The following is a 27,893-nucleotide window of genomic DNA, read 5'->3' on the forward strand; positions in this document are numbered from 1 at the left end:
AGAATATCATCAATTCCACGTCGAATGGCTTTTAAAAGAAAACTGTTAATCTCACTAGAATTTGTCATGTTTTCAAATGATGAAAATAAATTTAAAATAAATAGGTATTAAATAGATAAATAAATAGGTATTATGGAACTTTTGGGGTACTACACGACTTAAGTTCCCGACAGTTACAGCTTCAAATCACTGAAGACATAAGCAATTTTAATAATAAAAATAATGTTTCTTGTAAGTGCAAGGTTTTAAGCGCTCAAGGAAACTTTGATTCTGCCTTGAGATTTGTTTCTAAAGAACAGTTCAATGAATTCATTGTAAACCAGACATTTCATACTCTGCAGACATACCTTACGTTCATTTTCAGTTGCATTAATATTATAAAACAAGTAACATTATATGCAATTTTGTACGACAAAGTATGATTTTATTTGACACCCTGCAACCCTAGTTATCAGCAACAGCTCAAATAGCCAGCAACGAAGTACCACCCCTCTTCTTTCTTGTATTAGTTAAGAATTTCAGAAGTTGTTCTCCTTCTTTTGGTTAATGATCGTCAGATTAAGAAGAAAGATAAGCACTTGAGGAAATGACACCTTTCTGGAAAGTTGGGGAAATAGACAGTTGAGGAAATAACCCTATTTCTGATAAGGTGACAGAAACATCTTGTACTTATTGTAAACAAAGGCTGGGAATTTCGATGCGAGTATAGGTGGAAATATTCTCGCCACATTATTGCCTGTTGGTGAAGGTTTGCAATGTTGCAAACTGCCAAGTCTAGGATTTCATATTAATTGAACGAGCTTTGAGAAAGATTAGTATGATGCAATAATTATAAATACTAACAACCATAGACTTAAAGTATTAGGAAATAAAGCATGCTGCTGTAAGAAGAATATAATACACATTAAATTAAGTGTTCAAAGTACAGTATAAAGCGAATTTTCACATGTAAATATTTTAAAGCAGTACGCATTTACCCTGTTTGGGTGCCCTTACCAGACACTGTCCAACACACAAAAAAAGGCATTAAAATAGGTAGATCGAGCGTGGGCATGAACCCAGCTCTGACTGGTATTCCTTATTAAGGTTTTACTCAGTCCCACGAGGTGAATGCCTAGACGATAGCTTCTGTAAGGCAGGGGCGGATTCAGGACGGACTTCTGGGGAGGGCGGTGGGTTTTAGTACTGCTACTTAGAGCTACTTTTAAGAGCTCCAAACTCTGGGATGGGTTTTATTTAAATATATAAAATAAGAAAGTTTCCTCTCCGGGGGGTCCTGATCGTCCCCTGAATCCGCCACTGCTGTAAGGCCAGAATTGGGCCAAACACTGAGGCCCCAGAATTGGCGGGAAATATATTACGCCAGAATGTTGCCAACCCTTCCACAAATATTATGGTGGTGGGTTCCGATATCTCTTTTTCGTTTATATGTATTTAAATTAATTATGAAGTAAATGTAGAAGTGATTCTTTCATTCTCTTTCTTTCTTTCTTCTCATTTTTCTCATCCTCGCTCTCTTTTCCTTACCTTCTTAAAATCTGAATACTATCCTCCTGTAAGATTGTTTCTCTCTACGACCCAAGGTTTAAAGAGACCAATTTGATATAGTTAACTATTAGCAGAACTGTACCAATAAATTCACATTAGAGAAAGCGCCATAACTTAGATTTTTTCTGGGGGGCAAGCATTAATACGTGTATTTGGGCCTCCTAGAAAGTTTTTTCTCATTCTAAGGCCCTCCTCTTTCTGTCTTTCTCTTACTATTTATGTCTCCCGGAGCCTGTGGACCTCCCTCACGGCAAGGTTTGCGGGGCCGTTACTTACGCCCCTGGGCCGCTTCCATACATGACAGGGGACAATATTGACAAATCTCAAAACCATACGAACAAATGTTATTTCTAGGGCCCCTAATAGTAGACTTTTTTACTGAAGTGGGCCTACGACTCACTTTTGTTTTATTTACCTTTTGTGCGCTGCTTTATGTAATGAAGTGAAATTGTTTGATGCTTCATTTATAATTTCATGTTCGTATCGTATATGGATTAAGAAAATTTTGCCTCAAAATGGGCCCCTTCGAACGGCGAGGAACCTCCCTGGGGGGCAGTTGCCCCTCCCCTGCCCCACACAAGTTACGGGCCCTGATTAGCGAAGAGGTAAACTGTTTCGAAATTTACGCAACTTGCAAATACCAAACTCTACTAGTGCTAAAGTTGATGAGTTAGTGCCACTGTTACCACTGCGATAAGGGGAAAGAAGGGGAAGGACTGCTAAGATTCGCTAGCCAGTTTTTGTATCAAAACACAGCGCCAAGCTACAGTAAACGGACAATACATCAATTGGACCGGTGTCAAGAGGCCTAAATCCAAAATAGAAATTTTCCAGAAAAGAAATTTCAAGTTGAACAGTCAACACCGCATGAAAAATTCATATTTCTGTAACGCTGATAACTAAAACCACAACTATATAGCTTATAGTCTAGTAATTTTGTTTATAATAATATTTTAATAAAGATAACGTATAGATGTGAATGATGGTATCCATTTTTTTTTCTCATTTTTTGAACTCAGCCATGGAATTCAAGTAGCCATATTAGTTTCTAATCATTCATTTTTAATAATGATCCGTCTCCTTGATTCTACAGGACAGTTGTAAAATTAAAAAAAAAAAAAGTTTTATGTGAATAACGCCTTTTATCCTGAAATCTTACGAAATACATGACCAATTATTCAATTTTCAACAGAACTACGCAAAATGTAACACTTACCAGGCCATCTGGTGGGGATTGTAAAGCTTTATGTCAGAGGCTGGTTAATATGCGATTCGAACTACCATTGGTCGCTGGAAGTACGACGTCACGCGAAAGAGAGGAAGTCGCATCGTCTGCTTTCAGCACTTTTCGTATGCTCAGAGCGTGTTTTAATTTCATTTGCTTCTTTTTCTTAACACAACATAGAGACAAAAATACTAATTCGAACACTACAAATATGCAAGTTAAATTGTTAACATATTATAAAAATATATTAATATTATCAATTATGATACACTTATCTTTATTGTATGATATTTTGAATAGTGATCGGGAGTGTTGGTGGTGCTTCTAATTGTAGCCTTCGAAACCACTTACAGAAGCCGAAACCCATTGTTTGTTTTTCTTCGCATTGGATTTCTTCATTGCTTGAGCTTTATGTTTTTGGTTGAGATGCCTCACACGGATAAAATGTCCTTGTTTTTACATATGTTTCTATTTTTTTTTTTTTGGGGGGGGGGGGTATTCGTGATATTTTGAACTTATGTCAGAACATAAAGTTTTCATAACATTTTTGCACATTGAAATGCTAGAGTGTTGAAAAGCAGCGAATATTATCTCAAAATCTAAGATCTTTTAAAGCCACTTCGTTGATGGAACTGTAATGTAAGTCCTTTTCGGGAGATAATACTTATCCACCAATCTCTATGTTCGTTTGTCGACATTTCTCCCGGCGTACTCAACGAATTGTCAATGCTACGACACTTAAAAGCAATATATACAGCAAGGTATTTTACAGCATCTGATGGGACATCCTCATTGTTGTTGGTGTGAACTGCGCAGGGTTCTTCACTTAGCAATTCAACTTCTACATCCTCCTGCACTTGTTCAGATGAAGCTTCGTCCACTACGTCAATGCGTAGTTCACTTCTAACGAAATTTTAAAAGTTTTCTTCCGAGTCTTCTAGCCCAGAAACATTACCAGAGGCAGGAGCATCTTCGCTTACTGAAGTTCTTCTTGATAATGGTATATCACTGGAATTTCGTGTTAAAATTAAAACTCTGAACCTATTCCGGAATTCAAAAGCAGTAGGATTATTATAAAAGATTCCAAGTCCTCTAATTCGTCAAAAAAATCTCCAAACAATCTTGATTTAATTTTTATGTTAAAATATATGTCAATTTCCCACTTTGCATTTCTTCAAAAAGCCCTTAAAAGCGATTTGATTGAAATTATGAATCCTTTCTGGAGAGGTAACAAACTCTTTTCTGTTTCCGATTCTCATGTTGGAACAAACATTCAAAAATGTTCGCAAAGTATTTTCTTGACTCTTTAAATTTATACCGAATCCACTGCGCAAAAACGATTTTTCATCTTTTGGAATCCTTGAATTTAATACATCAAATATCATTTACCAATTCAACAAACTGACTCTCCTTATCCTTCTGCAAAAGATATTTTAATAACTGGGCCGTGTGATGCGAAAATAATTGTGCAGCCATCCTTACATCTTGATGTGCTCGTCCTCGTACATTTAAGATGGGAAATCGACAGATCACCTTGCTGGTTAATTATTAGATCTTCAATTGCTTTCGTGCTATTTTAGTCCCATCTGAAAGAGTTATTCTCTCATCGAGGAAATAGTTTCTGAGAAGTTTGAGAAGATGCGGGACATCACAGAAGAAGAAGACCTTCCTAGTCTCGTCTGCTGGGTTCGTGAAAAGGTTCTTGACGTACTAGAAGTGAAAGGTTCGTGACATATTTCTTTCCGGAAGAAATAATGTCAAACGTAATTAAGATATTAATATTTTCAAAAAAGTTTTATGGAAGACTGTTTAGATACAAAGGCATATATTTGTATAAATAAGTTCACAATAAACTCAAAATCTTTGAAATAAATTTCGAAATTCGCTTGATAAAATATTCACTGTAACTGTTATATAGGGGAAAAAATGTGTAGAAGTGAATTTTTAAATTCAAATTTAAAGTGCAATAGATAATATTTGCGTAGCCACAGCATATGAAAACTTACCTGAAACTTTACAGCAGCACTAATCAACAACATGTATTCTTTGATATAACTATCCACAGTAAACACTTCCAGCATTCTTTTCAGTTAGTTGTTTGATTTCTTTTCTTCTGAAAACTATATGTAGGAAGAAATTTAACAGAAAGTCTGCATCTGTATTGTCCCTTTATAAAACCCACACAATATAACGTGTAAATGTGTTCTTTGACACATTTTCCGTTTCAACTCGCTTGATTGTTTTAAACAAGTTGCATTGTGTTACAAGTAAATACAATTTAAAATGCATTTAACAACCGGACACACCGAATCGGTTCTTTCAGTGTATAATTATTATAACATATTTGCAGCTTCACGGTTTGTCAACTATTCATCGTACTCAGCACTCTTAACTTGTAACAAATGTATTAGCATAGCCATAAGAAAGCGTGTAGACCACTCTACAAGAATCTATCTGATCATTCACGTTTAAAATATCCATTTTAAAGAACAAAAGGTGAAATAGCTTTTACCTTGTTCTATTTTTATAAGAAAAGAGTTTTACTTTCTTAGTTTTTATATTTGTATTTTATTAATTTATTCATGCAATTTTATGGTAATAGAATACAGTAAAAGTTGAAGAATAGCCATCTACAATTGTCCAATTCACTCGATCTAGTTCTATATTCCAAGTAATTCTGTATACAAATATGAGTGAATAATTAGTATATATGAATAATTATTAGGGCCGTCCAGATGGTAAAGAACGTTTGCTCATCACGCGCGGCGCCGACCCCCTCCCCCATTGCGATCGCGTGCGCGGCATTTAGCTCCTTCTTTCGTCTGTGCGAGCCGAGCCTCAACGCTGTGCGGCCACGTTACTTCTTTACGCAGAGTTTCAAAATGGCGGCGCCAATCGAAAATTTCACCAAATGTGAAGTACGGAGTGTTATTCGTTTTCTGAATGCACAAAAAGTTAAGCCTATTAAATTTTTATAGGTAAATAAAGAACGGTGATAATGCAACAAACCAGTCATCACTGAGAAAATTTTGCATTTATGTTTAATCAAGGAAGGACCAGCGTACATGATGAAGATTGGAATGGGAGGCCATCACTTGTTACGGAAGAACTAAAGGAAAAAAAAAAATAAGGAAAACCGACGTTTCACTTTGAGGGCGTTTCCCGTAACTTTTGGGATTTTTGGGTGGAAAACAGTGCGCAAAACAACGAGGCACTCAAGCAAGCACTGACAGCCTGGGTCAAATCTTTGGCGGCAGATGAGTATAACATCGGCATTGAAAAACTGTCCCATGTTATAATAAATGTCTTGACAACTTATGGCGATTACATAGAAAAGTAGAGTAAGATCCTGTGGCTTTGTGAAGTTTTGTGCTGATATCGCATGCTTTTATTTAACCATCCCAAAACGTTCTTTATTTTCTGGACGACCCTCGTACTATATAAGCAAAACAAGTGAATTTCTTTTCACGGTGTGAAACTATGGCAGACTTCCAAACTATACTAATTCAATACACACAATTCTCTATTGAAGTAGTACATCTATAACTTCTGGTTGCAATAGATTAATAAGATCAAAGATAGAACCTGTTTCCCGGATGCTGAATGCATATCACAAAGCAATTAGGCTTACTCGCTATCCGTTACTGTTTTTTGTTCTATGGTTATAAATATTGAAACCGAAAATTGTTAATATGAACTATTTCCAGTTTGAATAGAGAGTTAAGTGAAGTGATAGAATCTATTCTTGGGACGCTGAATCTATTGCAAAACACCACTACTCGATATCTTTTACAGTTTTTATCTATATGAAAATTAGATTTGAAACTGAAAGTAATAGTATTTTTTTTTAATCCACTTTTGTTAGAATGTTCCAGGTTGTGATGATATATACTTTTGAGACACTATATTAGTTGCAGAAAACCGTTTTTCGCTATCTGTTATCGTTTCTTTTTACTGGTGATAAATGTTGAAGTTGAAAATGGTTAATTTGAAACACTTTCGGTTTGAATTGAGGGTTAAGAGAAGATGGAACCTATTTTTGGGACGCTGGATCGATTGCAAAATACCTTCTTTATCACTTTTACTGATTTTTCTCCACTTAAATCAGCATTGAATCTGGAAATAGTAGTAAAATTCAACAATTTCTTACTCCGATAGAGTGTTGCGGGTTGCAATGTATGTTCCTTTGAAACCCTGAATCGATGACCAAACACCACTTGTCAATATTTATCTATTGTTCTATGGCGGTAAATGTTTAAAATGGATGTTGTTAATTTGAATCACCTTCGGTTTGAATAGAGATTGAATGGAACCTATTGTTGGAATAATGACTCGACTGCAAGAAACTGCATCTCGATATCTCATCCTGGTTTTTGCTCTGTGGAAATCAGTATTGAAACCATAATAGTAAATTTGAACCACTTTCTCTGTTGATAAAGTGTTGCGAATAGTCATGGCATATTGCCTTGAGACGCTGAATCATTTGCGAGAAACAGCTGCTCGCTATATGTTACCGTTTTCGTTTTATGACAATAAATGTTGAAAGCAAGAATGTATAATTTGAACAACTTCCGGTTTGAACTTAGGGTTAACGGGGGAAATCAAACTTATTCTTGGGATGCTGAATTGATTAGAAAAAACTCTTTTCGATAACTATAACCGTTTTTACTGATACCTGTCGATGGACAGACGGACATAGACGTTCAATAAGACTTGCGACACTTATGCATAGCATAATTTGGAAGTCTTAAAAATGTACACTAGGGACAATTGGTATAAATTCAACAAAAATATATCTTCTTTCATATTCATGTTTGTCTTGAGCATACACTATAAAAAGTTAGAAGTATGTTCCTCTCCTGTAATAACATAGTACAAATGAGAAAGAAGGAAACATGAAGATTTTAACAAAACAAGAGAAAGGCAAAGTTGGTTGAGTCGTTACAAACAAACTCCCAATTATAACGTAAATAATTTGTTGTTGCTTTATATCTAAATAGTTATGACTGTGTCAAGGAATAACCACAGCAAATAGTAGGTTCTTTTATGAGTGTTGAGGAATCTGAAAAGAGAATTCACAGTATTAGGAGTAAGACAGGATAGTGAAACCATTTGCATACGTTGTAAATGAAAAATGTATGTAAAATAAGTTGTTCGGTTGGAGAAGTATATTTATTAGCAATTAGGTCTATCGCGGTTGTCCTACTAAACATTTGTTGAAGGGTAGTTCTTAGGCAAGTACCTGGTTTTAACACTATAGAGTCGATTATTTTAACTCAATCTTTCCATAGACCACACATCTAGCTCCTCTGTATCCAGGTTTAGTGTTTATATACTACACATATTTTCAACGGAATTATCGGCTGCCTTCATATGCCACCCGAGTCTCTAAAGAATCTCTTTTAGGGACGCCTACCAGTCTTTCTTCAGAGGAGCAAGAAATAGTAATAATCATCAAAGGCATTCTGCCATCATAAGCAGGTCACTTGCTACAACTGGGAAACTTCCATGCACCATGGTCTTCTACTTACCTTTCCGTCTTCACGTACAATGGACGTCCCAAACGCCATCCAAGCTTATGATTGGGTACTAAATGATTTATTTTATAAATTAAACAGCTGAAACTTATGAACCACCTCGGCAGAATGGTCGGCTGTGTATTCGGATATAGCCCCCGCGTCTCTAAAATGTTAAACCCATTACTTCTTTTTGTTTTATCATCCAAGATATGGCGCAGGAGGATGGATACCATACCTAGAAGACTCTAGACAACATTATGATAGACTAGTTATAGCTAAATCTGATATGAGGAAAAGTTTTGATAATGCTTCTTCGGCAGCTACAGCCACAAATCAAAGAACTGAGAGAACGTCACCTTAGGCACAAGTTGACCAAAGGACGAGTTCAAACAACAAAAATGTGTTCGTTGCACAAATCAAGTATAACCGCTTCTCATAGTATTTCAGGAATCTGCTGAAGGTCCCATTGTTTCAGATGTCAGTCGAAAACAATTTGTTTCAAGGTTTGGTCATTTTACATATGCGGGCTCGACGAGTTAGTGGCAGAGCTGGTACATACATAATTCGAGAAGATCTCAAATGATCTTCTCTTAACAGCCTATCACCTTTACTTACAAAACTCAGATAAAAATGTAAAAATTAATAAACTCAATTCAATTTTAAAAAATTCGACTTGCTTTGTGTGTTTCCAAAGCATTCTATTGAATTGAGTCAAATATATGTAGAAAACCACATAGTAATTGTATTTCATAATATTTCTGAAGTTCGTTAATCACTAATAACAAAACTATTGCTGTTTCCTTGTCTTTATTGCGCTAATAGGTTATATTGTTTGTTTGTGTTGTTTACTTGAAGAAACTTCCGTCATTCACAAGATTAAAACAGTATATTGCCTTTCTCTGCCTAAAACAGAAGTTGTCAATGCTCTTGTGGAGAATGAGGCCAAGAGATTTAATGTAAATTAAAAATATTAATTGAAAGCTGTAATACAATGAAAAGAAAGGAAACATATCAATGAGAGACGATTGGAAATTAGGAACAAACACCCAAATTTTCTAAAGTGCCTTGGGTGGTCTTGCTGCGACCACACGTAGGCCCTACATTTTATTGCAAAACGATAAAAATAAAAGAAAACTAATATGAGTAAAAGTCTTTAACTTCGAGTTCGGACTCACCATCTCCAAAGAAAAAACAAATCTGACGTATACAGCCGTGTGCACCAACGAAGTTTAAACGAGCGTTCACTCAAACGCGTTCAACATTAAACTCTCAAGTTTAAACGTGGTTCCAGGACTTTTGTTGCACCATTGAAAGTCGAAGTTCAGTACATCTCGTTTAAGTAAACTTCGGCCAATGGCCGTGTGCACCAACGAAGTTCAACTGTTGAATGAGAGTCATAACCAAGCTCGTTGACAATGTCTGTTGCACCAACAACGTTCAAGATGGATAAACTTGATTTTAGCTTGAACGGCCGAATTTAGGGGATTAAACTACGTTGATCCCAGTCAGTTTGTTTACATTCAATAATGTCTTTGTATTTTTTCACTAATGAAATTACATTTCTCGTGTTCGGAAATTTTTTTGCTAGTAGTTTCATTATTTTTTCCATCACAATTACGATCACTGAAATTAGACTACTCTCAACTCTATGCACACAATCTCGAAAGTCGAAAAGACCGGCATGCGGTATGCTTTCTTCATTTGTTACTTTGTTAAACGAAGATTAGAGACAAGAGACGACAACCAAAGAGAGTCGATTTTACAAATTGACGTGACCGAAGTATACTTAAACGAGATGTACTGAACTTCGACTTTCAATGGCGCAACAAAAGTCCTACAACCACGTTTAAACTTGCAAGTTTAATGTTGAACGCGTTGAAGGCTTTTTTAAACTTCGTTGGTGCACACGGCTAGTAAGCGAGATCGAAACAATATATTTTGTAGCTAATGTGAAAAGATTATATATATATATATATATATATATATATATATATATATATATATATATATATATATATATATATATATATATATATATATAAAAATTTATTCACTTGGACAAGTGAAGAACAGTGAAAAGTTACGATATGGCACACCAGTGGCGGCTTTAGCGGGTAGACCGGGTAGGCACGGACCTAACCAAAAATTTTGAAAAATATATAAACACTAAAAGATACATTAAATCTTGAATATATTTCCATTATTTATATTAATGGTAAATAATTATTTAACAAATAGCATCAACCACTATTGTAAAAAGTAGTTCCTTTATTTGATCTACTGTAGGTTGATGATCTAGTTATTTACTGTCGCTCCAGATACCTTCACAGTATTATTCAACAGCTTGAACTTAATAAGTCATCCTTTTCGCTGACTGAACGAGACTAGTTTTCGGTTTCTGATCACAAATTTCAGTGTGTGCAGTTCTGCCGCCAACAAATTCGCCTTGTTAATCCAGAGTTGAATCTGCGGCACACGTCCATTATTTGTTGGCACTGTCCAATTTTTAGGCTAGTCTTTTATTCGTCGCTTAAGGTAGGCAGCACATATTCAGTCATAATTACTCTAGCCTCTGAGCTATGAAGTTACTTTCTATACTTTCTTACCGTACCTGAGGTGCTATTCAAATCGTTCTATTGTAATTCGGTGTAAGTTAGAGTGCGATTGTATTGCTTATCCATCCGGTCGTTCCCCCTACAAAAACAACTTGACACTGTTTACCACCCGGGCATTAGCCTAGCTATTGGAGCATTTCGTACGTATTAGTCATGCTGTAAGCCTTTAGAAGACGAACTACTATTAGCCTGTCGGCGTGTGAGACTTCTCAGCAGTTAAACAGACCATTTACATTGCATTTCTGACCACTCGGGCAGCTTTGCCTTGCGTGGTGGATAGATTTGAGATCAGCGTGCAGTATGTCCTCGGGCTACACGTCCATGGTTTATTCGTGCACAGGCCCGTAGTCAAGGGGGGGCTAGGGCGGGCTCAGCCCCCCCTAAATTTTTTGCAGCCCCCTACTAAAGTCATAGTTCGAATTAACGGGGGATGCCGGGGAAATTCCCCTTGGGTAAAAATGTATGTCCGGCTCGTATCACAGAAGTAACATAACATCCATTTCTGGGATAAATTTTCGCCTTCTACATTTACAGCAACAATGCATAAACATAACCCTCTCGTTCGAAAGTTTAATTCGAACCCTGACTGAAATGTTGGAAGAAATTGTATTTCCAAATGTACTTTAGAGTGCTAAATTAAAATTTACTTTTATTATCCTCATTTAAAGTATTGGCCTATTTATGCGCTACGCTTCTTTGAATTATTATAATATTTCTTTGAGCGTGAGACTGGTTTATTTATCTTTTTTTTAATGCTTCGTGTGCAAACGACCCTCGCTGCAGGAGAAAAATAATTTATAGTTATTCTATTGGCAAACATGCATTTGTGTTCAGAAACAACATAGTTTTACCTTAATCTGCGGACGAAGATTTTACTCATAGCTACTCATAGGTATCTAAAAGACGGCTATGGTTTACTTCTTCCTGTCCTTCTTGGAATTTGCAACTGAAAACATCCTTTTGCTGTGAGTCATTGGCTTTCGGTCAATATGCGAGAGATTGAAAAGACAGCATCCCTCAACAGGGGGATGCAACTGCTTCGTTCTAATCATCACATAGGTGTATGGGTTTGTTTTGTGTATATTGGACATGGAGAGAGAGGGGGGAATTTTGACTACGTTTTATGTCACGTAATAACGGAGTAAGAAAAGTTTCCTTTTCTGAATTGTGTTTACTTTTGTTGTGTTGTTGAACATGGTTGTAATTGAAAGTTGATCTATACAGGTTTCTGAAGATGCACCGAAGTTGACTTGAAGAATGAGAATTGTAGTGTATCAGCAACTTGACTATTTGTTAAATAACTTGGAATAGACAAATAATACTTTTAATATATCTTTAAACTAAAGATAAGTTCGATTCACTTAATCTTTCTCGGGGATGAATTATTAGATACTTTATTAAAATAATTTAATAATTGTTACCAATCTTTGGTACCAGAATCAAATGTTCATGCAGATAATCAGACGTAAACCTAATCATCCAAAGTTACTATTTTGTAAAAGAATACCTTGCAATCTTCTGGTATGTAAACAAAAAATGTAGCAAACTAAACGGAGGTAGTAGTTGCACTTATAGGAAAAACAGAATTTTCAATTAAAAATTGAACCTTATTGGATGATAATATGTATAATGCTTTATAAATTTGAAATTTGACCTTTGACTTAAAACAGGGTGCGTTGGGGAGTTTAGCGTCCCTCTTCAGCAGGGAGGCTATGTAGACACGGGACCTATAGCTTAAAGTAACATCCAAATCACTATCGGTTTGAATCCGAGGACTCCCAGTACGGTTTGAACCCGAAACCGGACGCGCCAAAGGCGAGCGTTGTACCCATGAGGCTACGGGGTAGCCCACAAACGTAACAATTTGCTAATGTAGTTTCATTTTGAAGAAGAGATGTCTTCAATAGAAATAAGTAAATAGCTGTTTAAATCATTAGTTCTTAACTTAAACTTTTTTAGTACCTACGAAAGCAACTAATGTCGAATTCTTATTTGTACAATGTAAAGAAGAATTTCATGTATACTTTGATATGAATTGTACTATACAAAGAAAATTTAATGAATTGTTACTTCTCTTGTCAATTTCGTTTCGAGAAAGAAGGTAACTGCGCTAGAACAGGGAACTTTTTTGGAGTTATTTCTTATTTGAATGCTCGAGTACCAAAACATAACATATTATTTTTACTTAAACATGACTTTAGTAGCAATCGTCCTAAATGATTGTTGATAGTATGTGGCTACGGGGTCCGCGACGTCTAAAAATTGAAACGTGTTGTGATAAAATGGAACTCACAGCTGTTATGCAAAATGTATTTTTTCAGTTACTAAAAAGACAGCAATTAGAAATTATACCTACGTTTGTAAATTTGAATATTTTCTTTTCTAAATTTCTGCCCTGAAGCCTGTCAACCGTTATGTAGGACTACTTCAGGTGAGAGGAATTCCTTCTTTGTTAGGGCATTTTCTCAAAAGGAGTTGTACATTAACTGTACCGTGCCGATCTTGTTTTGTTGAGTTACAACAATGACATCACCAGAAATCTCGATCTGGACACAATAGTTCTAAGATTGGCAGCATCCAAAACAAGGAGACTTATACTGTGATCAGGGGCGGACTGGCCCACCCTGCTACCCTGCAAATGCAGGGTGGGCCCCCCAAACAGGTGGGCCCCCTCCACCAATTTTAAAAAGATGTGGTCAATTAAACCTACCAGCATTAAACCTACACTCCTGATGAGGATCTTGGCTAGAAGATCGAAACGTCACGTGTAAATGTGTTTTTATATTAAATAAGAGCAGTCTTGTTCAGCAGTGTGTTTATTTTTCTGACTTACTTATGTCAAGGAAAATCTTGCGTTTCGAAATCTATCGCAAATTTACCTCCAATCGCATTCTTTGTGTTTCATTGAGGCCACAAAGTTACAGCTTTTTCAAGTTTCCAACACTGACGCCATGTCTGTTGTCTCACCTGACACGCTTGGGGGAGGAGTTGTCTGCTAAGAGCGGAGCATACTTTCTCGAGATTATACAGCAATATTTAGACGAGTTTGTATATGTGGGTTACAACATTTTCTTCACTCCAAAAAGACGTATAGAGAGAGATTACGGCACATTCGCGAGCAGACTCCCGACTGAAGTAAGTGGTACTTTAACGTATTAAGGGGGAAGGGAGCCACACATCAGCTATGACAAAATACGGATCTTCGTTAAGTAGGGTGGTTGCAGGTTTGGTTACTTAAAAAAAAAAAAAGTTTCAGATATGTTATTTTAAATGAAAACGCATTAAAAATTGCCTCAAAATTAATTAACGTTTCCCAAATGTCTATATCTCCTCTAATGCTTTTTTTTTTTTTTAATCTGATGGCATTTTCTGAAACACCAGTCTTTATTTTGGGATTTCCAGCAGACATGGGTAAAATCATGTCAAAATTACATGTATATATTTTGGGTTTTCTAAAACATGACATTCATTTGTTTAAATAAATAGTTTAAATTCATTACATAAAAACAATAGCACTATATGAATAACTGAAAGCGCCAATTCCGGTATTGTGTGTGTTTACAATAAAAAATGATAATGCCAATTACACACTGTATGAGTAAGTATTAAAATGTTCCTACTTCAGATTTTGTGTAAATTAATGTTTTGCTTTTGTATGAATATATGGGATACTATTTATGGGTTCGAAGATGGACTTTTATATGTAATACATATGAAGAATGCCAAGTACTTTTTTTTACATTTTTATACAGTGGGCCCTCATTTCAGTTTAGCAGGGTGGGCCCTATGGTTGCCAGTTCGCCCCTGACTGTGATTGTGTTGTTAGTGATTGTTCAAATGTTCAACTTGTTTCTACTATACTGTGCCAACATGAGGAGTGTATATATGCATGTTGTGTTTGTGTTTCTTAATCTTATAAAATGTATAAATTTGTAGATAGCAAAAATCCATAAACATAATCATTATTTCTTTCGAACATCACCATAAAAAACTGATCAAAAAATGTTTAGAAGTACAAGTGTAAAATAAAGCCCGTAATATTTGAAGAAATGTAAAGTTTCGTATCTAAGGACATGTTAATAATAATACAGATAAGATGTTAATTTCATTTTTCCAATATGCATATATTTGTTTAGGCCACATATATTTCAAAATATTGATTTAAGATTTTGAGACCTCTGTAGAATCTCTTTTAAGATAGTATTAAATCTCATTACTTTCTAGATGTTTTCGAGTTTCACAAATATTTTTTCAGTCCATCAAAAATTTAAAAACGTATTTCCTGTACTAATTCTTTGGAAATTTTAATGATTGGTTCGTTCGGCCAACTATTTTTTTTTAAATATTTTTTTATTTCCTTGAAGATGAGAAAACGGAAGAAATATTTTGTTGCCATAACAAATAATTAAAAAGGAAACACAGTATTCTAGTTTTCAGGTACAATTGTACTAACGCTATAGAGGAAAATTTTAATAGTAATTCCTTCAGGCTGTAGTTTTAGTTTTAAGAGCATAAGAAATTATTCATCATCACACACAGAGACAGACATTATATATATATATATATATATATATATATATATATATATATATATATATATATATATATATATATATATATATATATATATATATATGTGTGTGTGTGTGTGTGTGTGTGTGTGTGTGTGCCCATCCTAATTTACATTTAGCCCCCCCTAAATTTCGAGGCTGGCTACGGGCCTGTTCGTGCATATGAAAATCTCACTGCAGATTAATAGAGTGACCGTCCCTTTGTTTACTATATGTTTGTATTATTCCACTATGCCTGTTGACTCCACCAAAGCTCAACCTATAATTATAATTATCATCACATATCAAACAGCACACTAGTATCCAGGAATACCAATAAGAGTTAGGAAAGTTTCTGGAAGAATATGCCAATTTCAATGTGTTTTATACAGATGGTACAAGAAGTAAGAATTCTGCTGGTTGTGCTTTCGTCAAGACGAGGACAATTCTGACAGTCTCAATTACTTATGTTCAATATTTACTGCAGAACTAGCACAAGTGAAACTTGCTCTCGATCAAGTGCTTTAACTTTTGCTTCGTCGTCTATATCTCCATTGGCTCATAAAGTTATTATTATAAGGCTGTAGAATGACTACTAATCACTCTTTAGTGCAAAACGTTCTTAAGATACACCATCAGCTACAGCAACAAAACTCTATCGTTGTTCGCTGAGCCTGGCGCAAGACGGCATTCGGGGAAACGGGCATGCTAACAAAGCTGCCAATAAAAGCTCCGCATCGTCTGCTGTTGCACTGGAGCATTGTTTCATACTCGGAACTCGGTAGTTATTTCCTCCAACACATGCGCTCTCACCAGGGCAATGAAAACAAATTCTACTCACTGAAGCCTTATTGGTCCATTGGCAGACGTTATCATGTACTCGCCGAAATAAAGTGATCCTTAAACGCTTGCGTATTGGACATCTCATCCATTCATTTCAATTTAGTGCGTGATGGCAACCGACCGTACAGTGAATACTGTGTTATTCCACTGATTATTTGGCACATTCTTCTAGAATGTACATAATACTTCAGATATCGTTTAGAACTTCACGTGTTTGTATGACTCAGTCAGGCTTTGGGGGATAACGTAGTCTTTAGTGAAAATATTTTCACCTTTATTCGTACGATTGGAATGGTTGTGAGAAACTTCCTTTTTAGTTTTCTTTTCCGTTATTATGTTTTCAGCCATTTTCCTGTTATATAAATTTAGATTTTGTTATTAATTCCTTTACCTTTTCACGACTTCTGTTTTTAAGTTTTATTGTTTTCTATTAGTTCTCTTAGATTTGATTTATGTTTATTAGAGAAGTTTTAATGTGAATTTTTAATGAGCAGCTTGTGTCGCCTATTGGACTGATCATGATGGGATCAGCAAGTAGCTTCACTGTTGACGTCCCAAATAAAATTTACACAATCAATCAGTTAAAGCAAAACCATGAACCACAATGAAAAGCCTCTAAACGCAGTCGTTTTGCACGTAACTTCCTTTAATGTAGGGGGATGCATTTAAAACATAATAATTTTACTTGCCAAGAATTTTTCTTTATATTTCTATAAACCTAGTCTTGCTGTATTTAATAACATCGCTGTACCTAACAATTTGTGGAAATTACCATTACCTAACCAATAGTATTTTGTTTTAAAGCAATTTTAGATGTTTTATCATATGTGGAATGATCTTTTTCGTTTGATCGTAATGTACCTTAAATTTCACTTTGCACATGTTACACAGGCGTTCCTACAAGCCTTTCTAAAAATCACTTTTATCAATCAGAGAGCAAATCTGTCTTCAACATTGGGGGTGGGGTGGAAATCGGTAAGACATTTTTTTTATAGCGATGTTCAAAATATTTATGACATTGAAAAACAATGCTGTGAAGGATCAGAGCAGAGTGGTCTTCAGCATTGGGAAGCGGGCAGATTTGAAGCTTATTCTGGGGGACAGTAATTTCACCTGGCTTTTCTTTGTGGCTATCGGACACAAATAATCACATTTCTCCCCAAAAAACATATTTCAAATCGGTTTATTGGGGGGACAGTCCTCCTCATTTCCAACATTGGAGGGGACATGTCCCCCTCATCCTTCCGGGATTTGCGCCAGTGTTATCAATGCAAAATGTTGCTGCTAAGTTGAAGGAAACAACTAGATACTTTCTGTTGTGTTATTAAAATTCGTGTACAATAGTGCTTCTAATGAAAGTATTAATTTTATGCAGGCGTAAAAGTGGATTTGAAAAGGTACGGGGACGCATGACGTCATGCCATGACCAGTGCCTATCTTTACCCATTGTAATTTGTTAGTAAGTGGGGGACGCCACAGATCTTTTCTGGAAGTGAGTGATCGGCGTCCCTCCGCGTTTCCCGTCACTTTTACCCCTGATTTTATGGTGAACTACCGTAATCTTGCTTCTTACAATCAATATTTTGTATCTTGTTTCAAAAGTATAATATGTGCTTTAAGAATAATAGGATTGTGATCTTAGTAAAGTTACGAATCGTCTTCTTCGTCTCGCAATGATGTCGTGATACAATATTGTTTGCTGCAAGATAATTTATCTTTTCCACGATATCGATACTCCATAGCTCTCTATATATATCTAAAATAATGTCCTTCGTGTTCTAACATATTTTCAAAACGTGATTAGCCTTCTTCATGGTCCAATCTCCTTATGTTCACGTAGTTTCGGATTTGATACCAGCCGACAGGAATATACACAGGTATTTATGGGAGGGGTCCAAAATTTTCTAGGAGAGTTCAAATTCAATATGAGGATAAATTATATTAAAATTTATAAAATCACCCCTAAAATTAGATTAACTTTACAAAAATTTCGGAAGTTGAAATTTCGGAGGGTTTCAGACCACAGGAAAAACCTCGTTTATAGTGGATAGTATTCTCACTGGGATACGCGATATAAAAGAAAATAAAATTCCGATCCCATCTCAAGGAAATATTTCATCCTACAGACTGAGTGCCGACAAGGAATGTTAGACCACAGTAAAGCAAACAACTACAAGATGATTACAATAGTCTCGAAAAGACGTGCCATGAAGTATTTTCTTTTAAATCGTCGAATTTTGCGTGAAATCTGAAAACATTTTCGCTATCTGAGCCTTCATAAACACTATTGTACGTAATGCAACGAGGCCTATCCCTCTTAAATTACTAAGAAACTGTGTAAATATTGTGCTCATTACTCTAGGAATATCTGAGAAAAAAATACAATATGTTTTCACTTATTATGAAAAATAAAAATCCGAATTTATCAAAGTTGAGATATTCTTCATTCATATACGTTCTAACAGAAGCATAGGCACGATCTCCTCCAATTTAAATCACTCACATTATAATTACTATAGAGACAATGAAAATTCGGATGTTTGTGATAATATAGCATCCTTAGGTCACAACACTGAATAATAGATGTAACATTCTAAGTTTTCATGTAATATGTAGATTTGATGTAGAGTCAATGGAACCTACGACTAAAAATAATGAATATTATCCTTTACTTGATTTCCATACTATATTTTGTTCTCGAGTTCCTCCATTTTTCTTCATTTTCCATTTTTTCTCTTCATTTGGAATTGTTCTTTCACCATTTTTTGACAAATTTTCGGCCGGTCTAACGTCGAAAAGAAATATTTATGCACCTTTTTTTTTTCGTTTTGGTAAATACAGAAAAACAAATAATTTTTGAAAATGTCAACCATCACTTTTTTTTCGTTTTAGTTAATAGAAAATAACACTTTGAAAATGAGAACCTATATGATTTTTTCCTACGTTTTGATAAATATACAAACATACTTTAAAATTCAGATTTAATGTTGTAGAATCGAAAATTTTTATCAGAATTTGCTTAGTACTGTTTCAGACAGAGACATTCTTCAATTCCTCTGCTTTTGTTTTTGTGATATCAGCATCATTTGTGCACCTTTCATGTCAGTAGAGTAATATGAGAGATAGCAAGTGTAATATACATACTGTAATAAAATTTTAAGAAGTTTTTTTTTTTTAAAAAAAATCATATTTTATAAAACATACTAAGAAGTTTTATTCTAATGTTAAGAAATCATTTAAGTAATCAATATTATTTTTGTATTGTTTTTAAAAATGTCAATTTTTAAAAAAAATCTGAAAATACTTCGTAAATTAGGTGATGGGAATCTAAATAAAACAAAAATAATTTTCAAACAAACAGTTTTAATGTGTTGTTAGTTAATGGCGTTCTCAGGCGATCACGTATCATTAAAAGTCATTAGAAGGAGGGGGGGGGGTGGAAAGAGAAACGAAGTTATTATAGAGAACCTCAGGGTTCAGAATAATATAAATTTATAAAATATAAGAAGGTGCGCGAGAGATCAGGCATTCATTCGGATTCAAATTCAGATTCTGAATCGGACATAGCTGGACAACGAAAAACTGGACAACCTCTCTTGATTTTGATGTAAGTTGTATTTTTCACTCTTGTATATTAAATACTATCGCTTAAGAATCCTAAGCTTCATGATTGGTTTCCCGTGTTCATGACAGAAAGTTGTTCTTATTAACTTTTATTTTTTATATATTATTTGCCTTATAATTTTATGTAAATAAAGCTTTGTATTTTGTAGAAAAGAAAAGAAAAAAGTTAAGTCTTCGATTTAATTTTACCTAACGTTAATTCAATTAATGACAGGCAGAGATACTTTTCTTTCGAACATTTGGCTCACATGACTATAATTCAAAATTCTAAACCCTAACAATCTCAGTATTTAAACAATACGCACTGGTGTGTAAACAGGGCCGGAAAAAATACGTGGCCCCTGCTGACTTCGCCTAATACATTTGTGTGAAGGTACAGTAGGAAAGTTAAGGGAATACACGTAGTTGTACGATGTCAACCATGCCATGCATTAGATGATGATATACTTAATGGAACTTTCCAAATGCATAAAAGAACACACAAAGTTACCCTATTACATAAATGTAATTAAAAAAATGAGTATCTCAAAAATTTCTTATAAACAGACGGAACTTGTTGACCTAAAAGGAACATAACCTATTGTGCATCTACGCAGTGACTTTTCTGCCGGACTGGGACTGGATATTCTTTAATTACATGAGACTGCAGAACACTTCTATTCAACGAGAAAATATGAATCACAATTCTCATGCATTATACTCGATCTTGTTTTTTTAAAACTGACTTATCCTTTATTAATACTGTGGATGTAACAAACGAAAAAAATTGTTTCATATTTTGGTCATATTTTATCTTATAATGATGATTGTGTCTTGTATGATTCTTTTTAGACAGCCTATTCAGATTTTGATCCGAGTGGAGGCTCCCGTTCATCTGGAGACCCAGGCCCTTAAGCCCATCGCTCAATCCGGCGCTATGTGCAAAACTTAAAGACGAAAGTAAGTTTCGCAAGCTATGTCACTCAGAAGCATAGGCGCCGGAACCTGGGGGCTCAGACCCCTTCAGCTCTTTCAATATTACTGATGAGGGGGCTGAGTCCCCCCAATATTTCAGTCATGTTTTCATATCCTTATTACTTCAAAATACTTTTTCCAGACTTAATTTTAGAAAATAACTACTCAGGTGCATTTTCATTTTCAGAATATAATATTTAGTTTTCTTTAGTAAAATTAGTATTGCCAAACAACTATTTTTCCGTTTCAGAACTTAGAGGAAAGAAAATATTTGTTTCTCCCATTCCCAGCTTCAATTCTTTACTGGTGACTGTATTGATGAGCATTGTCGTTCTGGAGCATCAAAACAAACAAACAGAGAGAGAGAGAGAGAGAGAGAGAGAGTACAAGTATAGTGGGCCTATCTTTCTAGGAGTTCTGGAAGCCCTCTGAACTTTCCCTGCTAGCAGTTGCAACACACGGCAGTTTATATAGGGTTTATGACCCCTGGTTGCAGAAAATTAACCCTGCTTCCTTTCCTTTCTTGTGATTTTTTCTTCCTATATTTTCAAATATTGAGTTTTGGTCATTTTGTGAAGAAAAAAATGAAATGAAATCTTTGAGTTTTACGTCCCACGGTTATGCCGGTTAGGCTAAAGGAGACGGTGATGATGAGTAATGAATGAAATGGTGGAATGAAGAAAGTGGGAGGAAACGGGAGAACCCCGAGAAAACCCACGCACACGGTGTTTGTCCACCACAAAGTTCACTTGGCGGGGGCTGGGATCGAACCCGGTACCCCTAGCACCAGAGGTGAACGCTCAACCACTGAGCCACCGCGGCCCCTCATTTTGTGAAGAAAACGCACTCCTATGTTTTTTTTTTTGTTCCAAAGATTTCGTATCGTGTTGGTGTGTCGATGTGTTACTTTATCGATAGTGTTGGCAGAAAAAAAATAAAACATTATTGTGGTTACGTGTTTGTTTGGGTCTTTCCTAGTAAGATAGTGAAATCGGCCCTTGATTCAAATTGGGTTGCTATTGACCCAAAAGTTACCCTTGACCTAAAGCTACCTAAAAAAAAAATTTCGACCCCTTCCCCTTACCGAATTATCGTATCATACATGTTCAAAATTGAATATTTTTTAAATTTTGGTGGGGTTGGTCCAAACATTTTGAAAGTTTCACAGATTGCAGATACTATCTAGATGCAAATGTGCATTTTTTAAAAAAAAACTATCGATGCGTATTTTCTTTCTTTTTTAGCGGGTTGAAAATTTCAAAAAATTGTAGAAATTTTTTGGGGGGAACACGTTCCTGATTCTTTATGAAAAAAATTGCTATACCCCTAGGTACAGCATATATTTTTTCGGGGTTTGAAAGTGATGGCAACATTGTTAAACAGAAATAAAACTGAAAACAAACGTGTTTTTCGCATAGTTTTTCCACTATTTTAGGACCCTCAACGTGAGGGCCTCTTCAAACAATTGTTTGCTAAATTTCACAATTTTCCTTTCTCTTGCGTCCCTTCTGCTTCTATCGTTCTTTGGATGCTTCGATTGTGTCCATTTTGGAATAGAAACACCAAATATATCTTTGTTACAGTGTTTCAACTTCAACCGATTCTTGCGAACACATACCTCGCGTCGGTTCCTCGTATCTATCAGTGCTTGCTTCCGTGGCTGCACACAGTGGCGCTCTCTACCGCGAGCTGTGTGTAACTTTGTTGTGCAAGAGTCGGATGAAGTGGAAGCTTTGTTGCGGAGATATATTTGGTGTTTCTGTTTCGAAATGGACAAAATAACCTTGAGGGCCCTAAAATGGTGGAAAAACTGTGCGAAAAACACGTTTGTTTTCAGTTTTATTTATTTTTTGACAATGTTGCCATCACTTTCAGGCCACGAAAAAAATATATGTTGTACCTAAGGGTATAACAAATTTTTTAACCAGAAAATCATGAACGTGTCCCCCCAATTTTTTGAAATTTTCAACACGCAAAAATATAAAGAAAATACACATCAATAGTTTTGAAAAAAAATGCACATTTATATCTAGATAGTGTCCACAATCTGTGAAACTTTCAAAATTTTTTGACCACCCCAACCAAAATTTAAAAATATTCAATTTTGAGCATGTATGATACGATAATTCGGTAACGGGTAGGGGGTCAAAGGTAGTTTTAGGTCAAAGGTAACATTTTTGGACAATAGCAACCCAATTTGAATCAAGAGCTGATTTCACTATCTTACCAGGAAAGACCCTTTGATTTTAATTATAGATTTTAAAAAAATCATTCGATTTAAATTAGTCAACGTTGACGGTTATTCCCTCCATTACTACTAGATGACAATTCCATATTTCTTGAAAATGGTTCTCTCACAATACTGATACTTTAAAGTTAGAAAATTACCTGAAAAAAGCTGCTTCGGCGTTAATTTTTGCACACAGGGTACAGCATGGTTCCGGCACGTTGTTAATCAAGAAGTCCGGATTTAACACTGTGTGACTACTTCCTACGAGAATATATCAAGGACTAGGTTTAAGTTCCTCCCTTTTCTAATAAGTAAATGATCTTAACGCATCACAAAAGCTGCTGCAACTGTTGATGTGGAGATGGTGATTCACGCTTGGGAAGAATTGGATAGTCGCACTGATATCTGTTCTTTTACAAACACATTTAGAGTGTTTGTAACTTAGCCACGTAAAGTTCAGGAGATACTCGTTACACCATGTAGGTGTTTCTGCCGTTATTAGAATTCCTGTTTGTGGACCTTCAAATGTGTCAATTTTTCTTTTAGGCTTATTCTGTATATTGGTTAATGATGATTAGTAAAATTTTTCTTCTAAATTGAGAATGATTCTTGTAAAAGAAACGTAGTTCTTCATATCTATGCTTCTGCATTTCAATTGTCATAATTGGACATAAGAATTGGACGTTAGGGAAGTTAGAGAGGAAACATTTGGAGAGCTTTGAAATGTGGTGGTGGAGAAAGATGGAGAAGATAAAATGGACAGAGAGAACAACAAACGAAGATGTTTTAAAACGGATAGTAGAAAAGAGGACACTTCTAGCCACCATCCTTCGTAGAAAGGCCAATTGGATTGGACACAACTTGTGAAGAAATTGTCTTCTTCACACCGCCATAGAAGGAAAGATAGAAGGGAAGCGAGGAATAGGAAGAAGAAGAACACAGCTGATCGATGATTTGAAAGATAGGAGAAAATATTGGGAGTTAAAAGAGGAAGCTGAAGATCGATAAAAGTGAATGAAACATTTCCAGGCCAAAATCTAAAATTAAAAAAAAAAATCCTCATTAGTCACAGGACCTGCCGAAAGGCAGAATACTTAATAATAATAATAAAAATGATTTAATGGAAATACAATATTAGGATTTCAACCTATTCCGCTGATGATGTACTAGTTACAAACAACAGTAACATTAGAATTTCAATGAAGGAAAACTGAAATCTGTAAATATACGTCAAATACATGTAGACGGGGAACTCATCCAGGTACCGGTATCTGATACTTGTAAATTTTTAGGGTTTAAAAATCTACTCTAAGTTAACATGGGATGAACATGTGAATGATTTGTTGAGGAAGCTAAGCGCGAGCGTCTATCTTATACGTAAACTTACTAAGATTCTAAATACGGAAACACTGAAAACAACTTATTTCAGCTTGATCCAGACAATTTTATCGTATAGAATCATTTTCTGGGGTAATACCTCTCATGTGATGAAAGTATTTACAATGCAGAACAAAGTGTTACGAATAATGCTATCAGTTCCGTTTCATACAATAAGTAGACCACTGTTTCAGAAACTTAAAATATTACCATTGCCGTGTATATACATTCTTGAAACATCATCATTCATACATATGAATAAAAGAAACTTCCAACTCAATTCGGACCTACACCAATACAACACTAGAACAACCACCATATTGATGTACAAAATTTCCATTTAAATAAAAATTCGTTAATCCACATAGGAATAAAACTATATAATAAATTGCCAAATTGTGTCAAATACCTAACTTGCAGTTTAAAAAAAAAACTCAAGTTGTTGTTACATAAACATCTCTTCTATAGTTTAGCTGAATACCTTCAGTCTGACTTTTTTCTATAATATAAATATTAAGATTTACTTGAATGTTGAAATATACAAAACAAGGCACAATTTATATTTTTCAATAAATTCACTTTTAGTTTAGTTTTATTGTTACGTATATATTTTATAATATTATTATATATATATCTGTTGACGAAGCCATGAACGCGGAGTTCTTACGGCGGAAAATGAAATAAATAAACTTCACGGAATTAAGAAGCCTAACGAAGTATTGAAATTTCAAAAACTAAAATTTCAATAATTCAACTTCGTTTAATCTTCACTCTACATACATCTTCTTACTTACTGAAAATTTCGTTTGTTCTATTTGGTCTAGGAATTAATTCGTGCGGTTTTTAATAAAAAAATGAAGCTTTATTTCAAAAACAAAATAAATGAATACGTTAACAAAAATATTATCTATCGCTAGCCACTACTTTCTCCCATCTTTCAGGAAATTTACGGATTCCGTGTCGAAAGAATTCCTCATCCTTTGAAGCAATCCAATCAGAGATCCATTTTTCGATATTTTCTGAAGAAGTGAATCTCTGTCCAATCAAATCGTTATTCATGCAATCGAACAAGTAATAGTCAGACGGAGCAATGTCTGGTGAATACAGCGGGTGGGGTAACACTTCTCATCCGACATTTTGCAAATAGGTTTTGACGGGTTTTGCGATATGTGGTCGTGGGTTATCATGTTGAAAAATAAGTGTATTATGTCTGTTATTCCATTCTGGTCGTTTTCGGGCCAGAGCTTGCTTCAAACGCATTAATTGTTGTCAATAACGTTGTCCATTAATAGTTTCACCAGGTTTCAGTACTTCATAGTACACCACACCTTTCACATCCCACCTTATACACAGCATAATCTTTGCACAGTGAATATGTCGTTTCGGTTGTGATGGACCTAATTCACCTGGCTTCATCCAGGCATTTTTTTCGTTTAGGATTCTCGTAATGAATCCACGTCTCATCACCAGTAACAATTCGATGCAAAAATCCCTTTCTTTTCTGTCTTTAAAGCAACGGTTTTTCTTCATTCAAGGTCTCTGTCTTTCAATTCATGTGGAACCGAATGTGACATCTTTTGAATCATTCCCATGGCTTTGAGGCGTTTGGAAACTGTTGTTTGCTCAACTCCTAATGCTTCTGCAAGTTCGTTATGTGTTTGACACGAATCCTGATCGAGCAATGCTCTCAATTCTTCATCTTCAATTTTTTTTGTCTGTCCAGGTCGCTCTTGGCTTTCCAAGCCGAAATCTCCACTTTTAAACCGTGCAAACCACTTCTGACACGTTCGCTAAACAAGAGCGTGATCACCATACACTTACACCAAAATACGATGACGTTCGGAAGAACTTTTTTTCATGTTAAAGTAATGAAGAAGACTCCCCGCAAAAACACTTGATCAGGCACAGAATGCGCCATTTTCAGTTGAATAAAAAATGATGTTGTTTCCGCTTCAACTAACTGACATATAGTAAACAAAATGCGGAATGACAGTAGTTTTCAACGCATGTTTGGATCAACGAAACTATTTGACAATAAGCTAGTTACGCCATCTCTTGTAAAACCTCACTAATTAATTCCTAGACCAAATAGTAATTTACACGTAAACACTTACTAACTATTAATCCAGTACATTTGCAATCCTGAATTCAATACGACTAATCAGTTACGATGCAAGCTACTTTTGACAAAGCATTTGCAAGTTCTGTTCTAATATCAGAATCTGATTATTTCCACAACATAGTTAAATATTCGGAATATTTTAAATATTGTGGTATGAGGAATAAACAATTCCCTCTTATTCCAAGTCTCCAATAACTATAACTTTAAGCTTTGTACATCGCTTCATAATATATTCCAATCCGTTCTCTGTTACTCTTCCTTGAACTGGCTCCAGTCTCAGTGTTTCCAGAAGAGGACATTTTAACGAAAGTATTTCAGCACAGCCATCATCAAAATAGTGACACTGTAACAGCAAATATTTCAAGTTCGATAAGTTGGCTTCTTTAAAAAATCTAGCAACGATATCAGTGCTCCACCGTCCTTCTTTTATCGATAAGGACGATAGATGTAAAGAACCGATTTTTAGTAAGCATTCAGCGGAAAGACTATCGCAATCATGGAGTACTAAATTTCGCAATTTTACACATTTTTCCAAGGATCCCAACACGCGGTACTCAGCTACATCTAATTTTAAACTTATTAAAGAATTCTTCTTGTGCTCTATTAAATAAAGAATATCACTGTCATAAATACCACCCACAAATCTTATATCTAACTCCACAATGAGTTTACAATTATCAATTATTTTGCGAAATGTTTCACTAGTTAGAAATTTACAATAAGGAATGTTTAAAGTTTGCAAATTTCTGCAGAGTGCTATTTTATCGAAACAAGGCGTACTTAAGTGCTTAACTTGACAAAAATCTAAAATTGCTAACTCGGTGCAGTTAATAGCTATTCTATGGAATGAACCTTCCAGAATTACTACGTCTCCTCGAATAGCCAATCTGCGAAGATTTTTGCAATTACTAGATACAACATAGAGAACTTTGTTAACGTCACCAATGTAATGCCAATCAATTTCCAAATCCTCTAAACAAGATAAATTCCACAGAAGATTCAAGACCCTATTCGATGCATACTCTCTGCCACACATAAACTTTCTGTTGTGCCATACATGAGGATCGTTAACTAATTTTCTCCAGCGGCAACATACACGTGAAACTTTCAAGGCAAGATCTTCTATAGAGATAAATACAAAAATCTGTTGAAGTACTTCATCTGGTATATCATTAATAGTTATTGAAGTGAGCGCATGTGAAGGGTTTGTTGCCTCACTTTCCTTTATATTTTCCATAATCTTATTTTCTTTTCACACTTACTGTAAAGTTCATTTACCTGCAAAA

At 35.2% G+C, this 27,893-nt stretch overlaps 1 protein-coding gene across 4 annotated transcripts in view; it reads right to left on the reverse strand.

Annotated features, from left to right (window-relative positions):
- LOC145662590 (uncharacterized) overlaps positions 1–27,893 on the reverse strand; it is a 155,649-nt gene that overhangs the window by 105,310 nt on the left and 22,446 nt on the right. For 3 of the 4 annotated variants that reach the window (XM_081728310.1, XM_081728313.1, XM_081728320.1), the window contains exon 2: positions 19,560–27,885. In XM_081728310.1, coding sequence (XP_081584436.1) covers positions 26,783–27,844 — 1,062 coding nt within the window. In that variant the 5' untranslated portion in view covers positions 27,845–27,885 and the 3' untranslated portion in view covers positions 19,560–26,782. Of the gene's footprint in view, positions 1–19,559; positions 27,886–27,893 lie in introns of those variants that run through there. The other variant, XM_081728336.1, reaches the window with a different exon arrangement.

Source organism: Thermobia domestica, chromosome 1, assembly GCF_964235325.1.
Source record: "Thermobia domestica chromosome 1, izTheDome1.hap1.1, whole genome shotgun sequence".
Classification (NCBI taxonomy): domain Eukaryota; kingdom Metazoa; phylum Arthropoda; class Insecta; order Zygentoma; family Lepismatidae; genus Thermobia; species Thermobia domestica.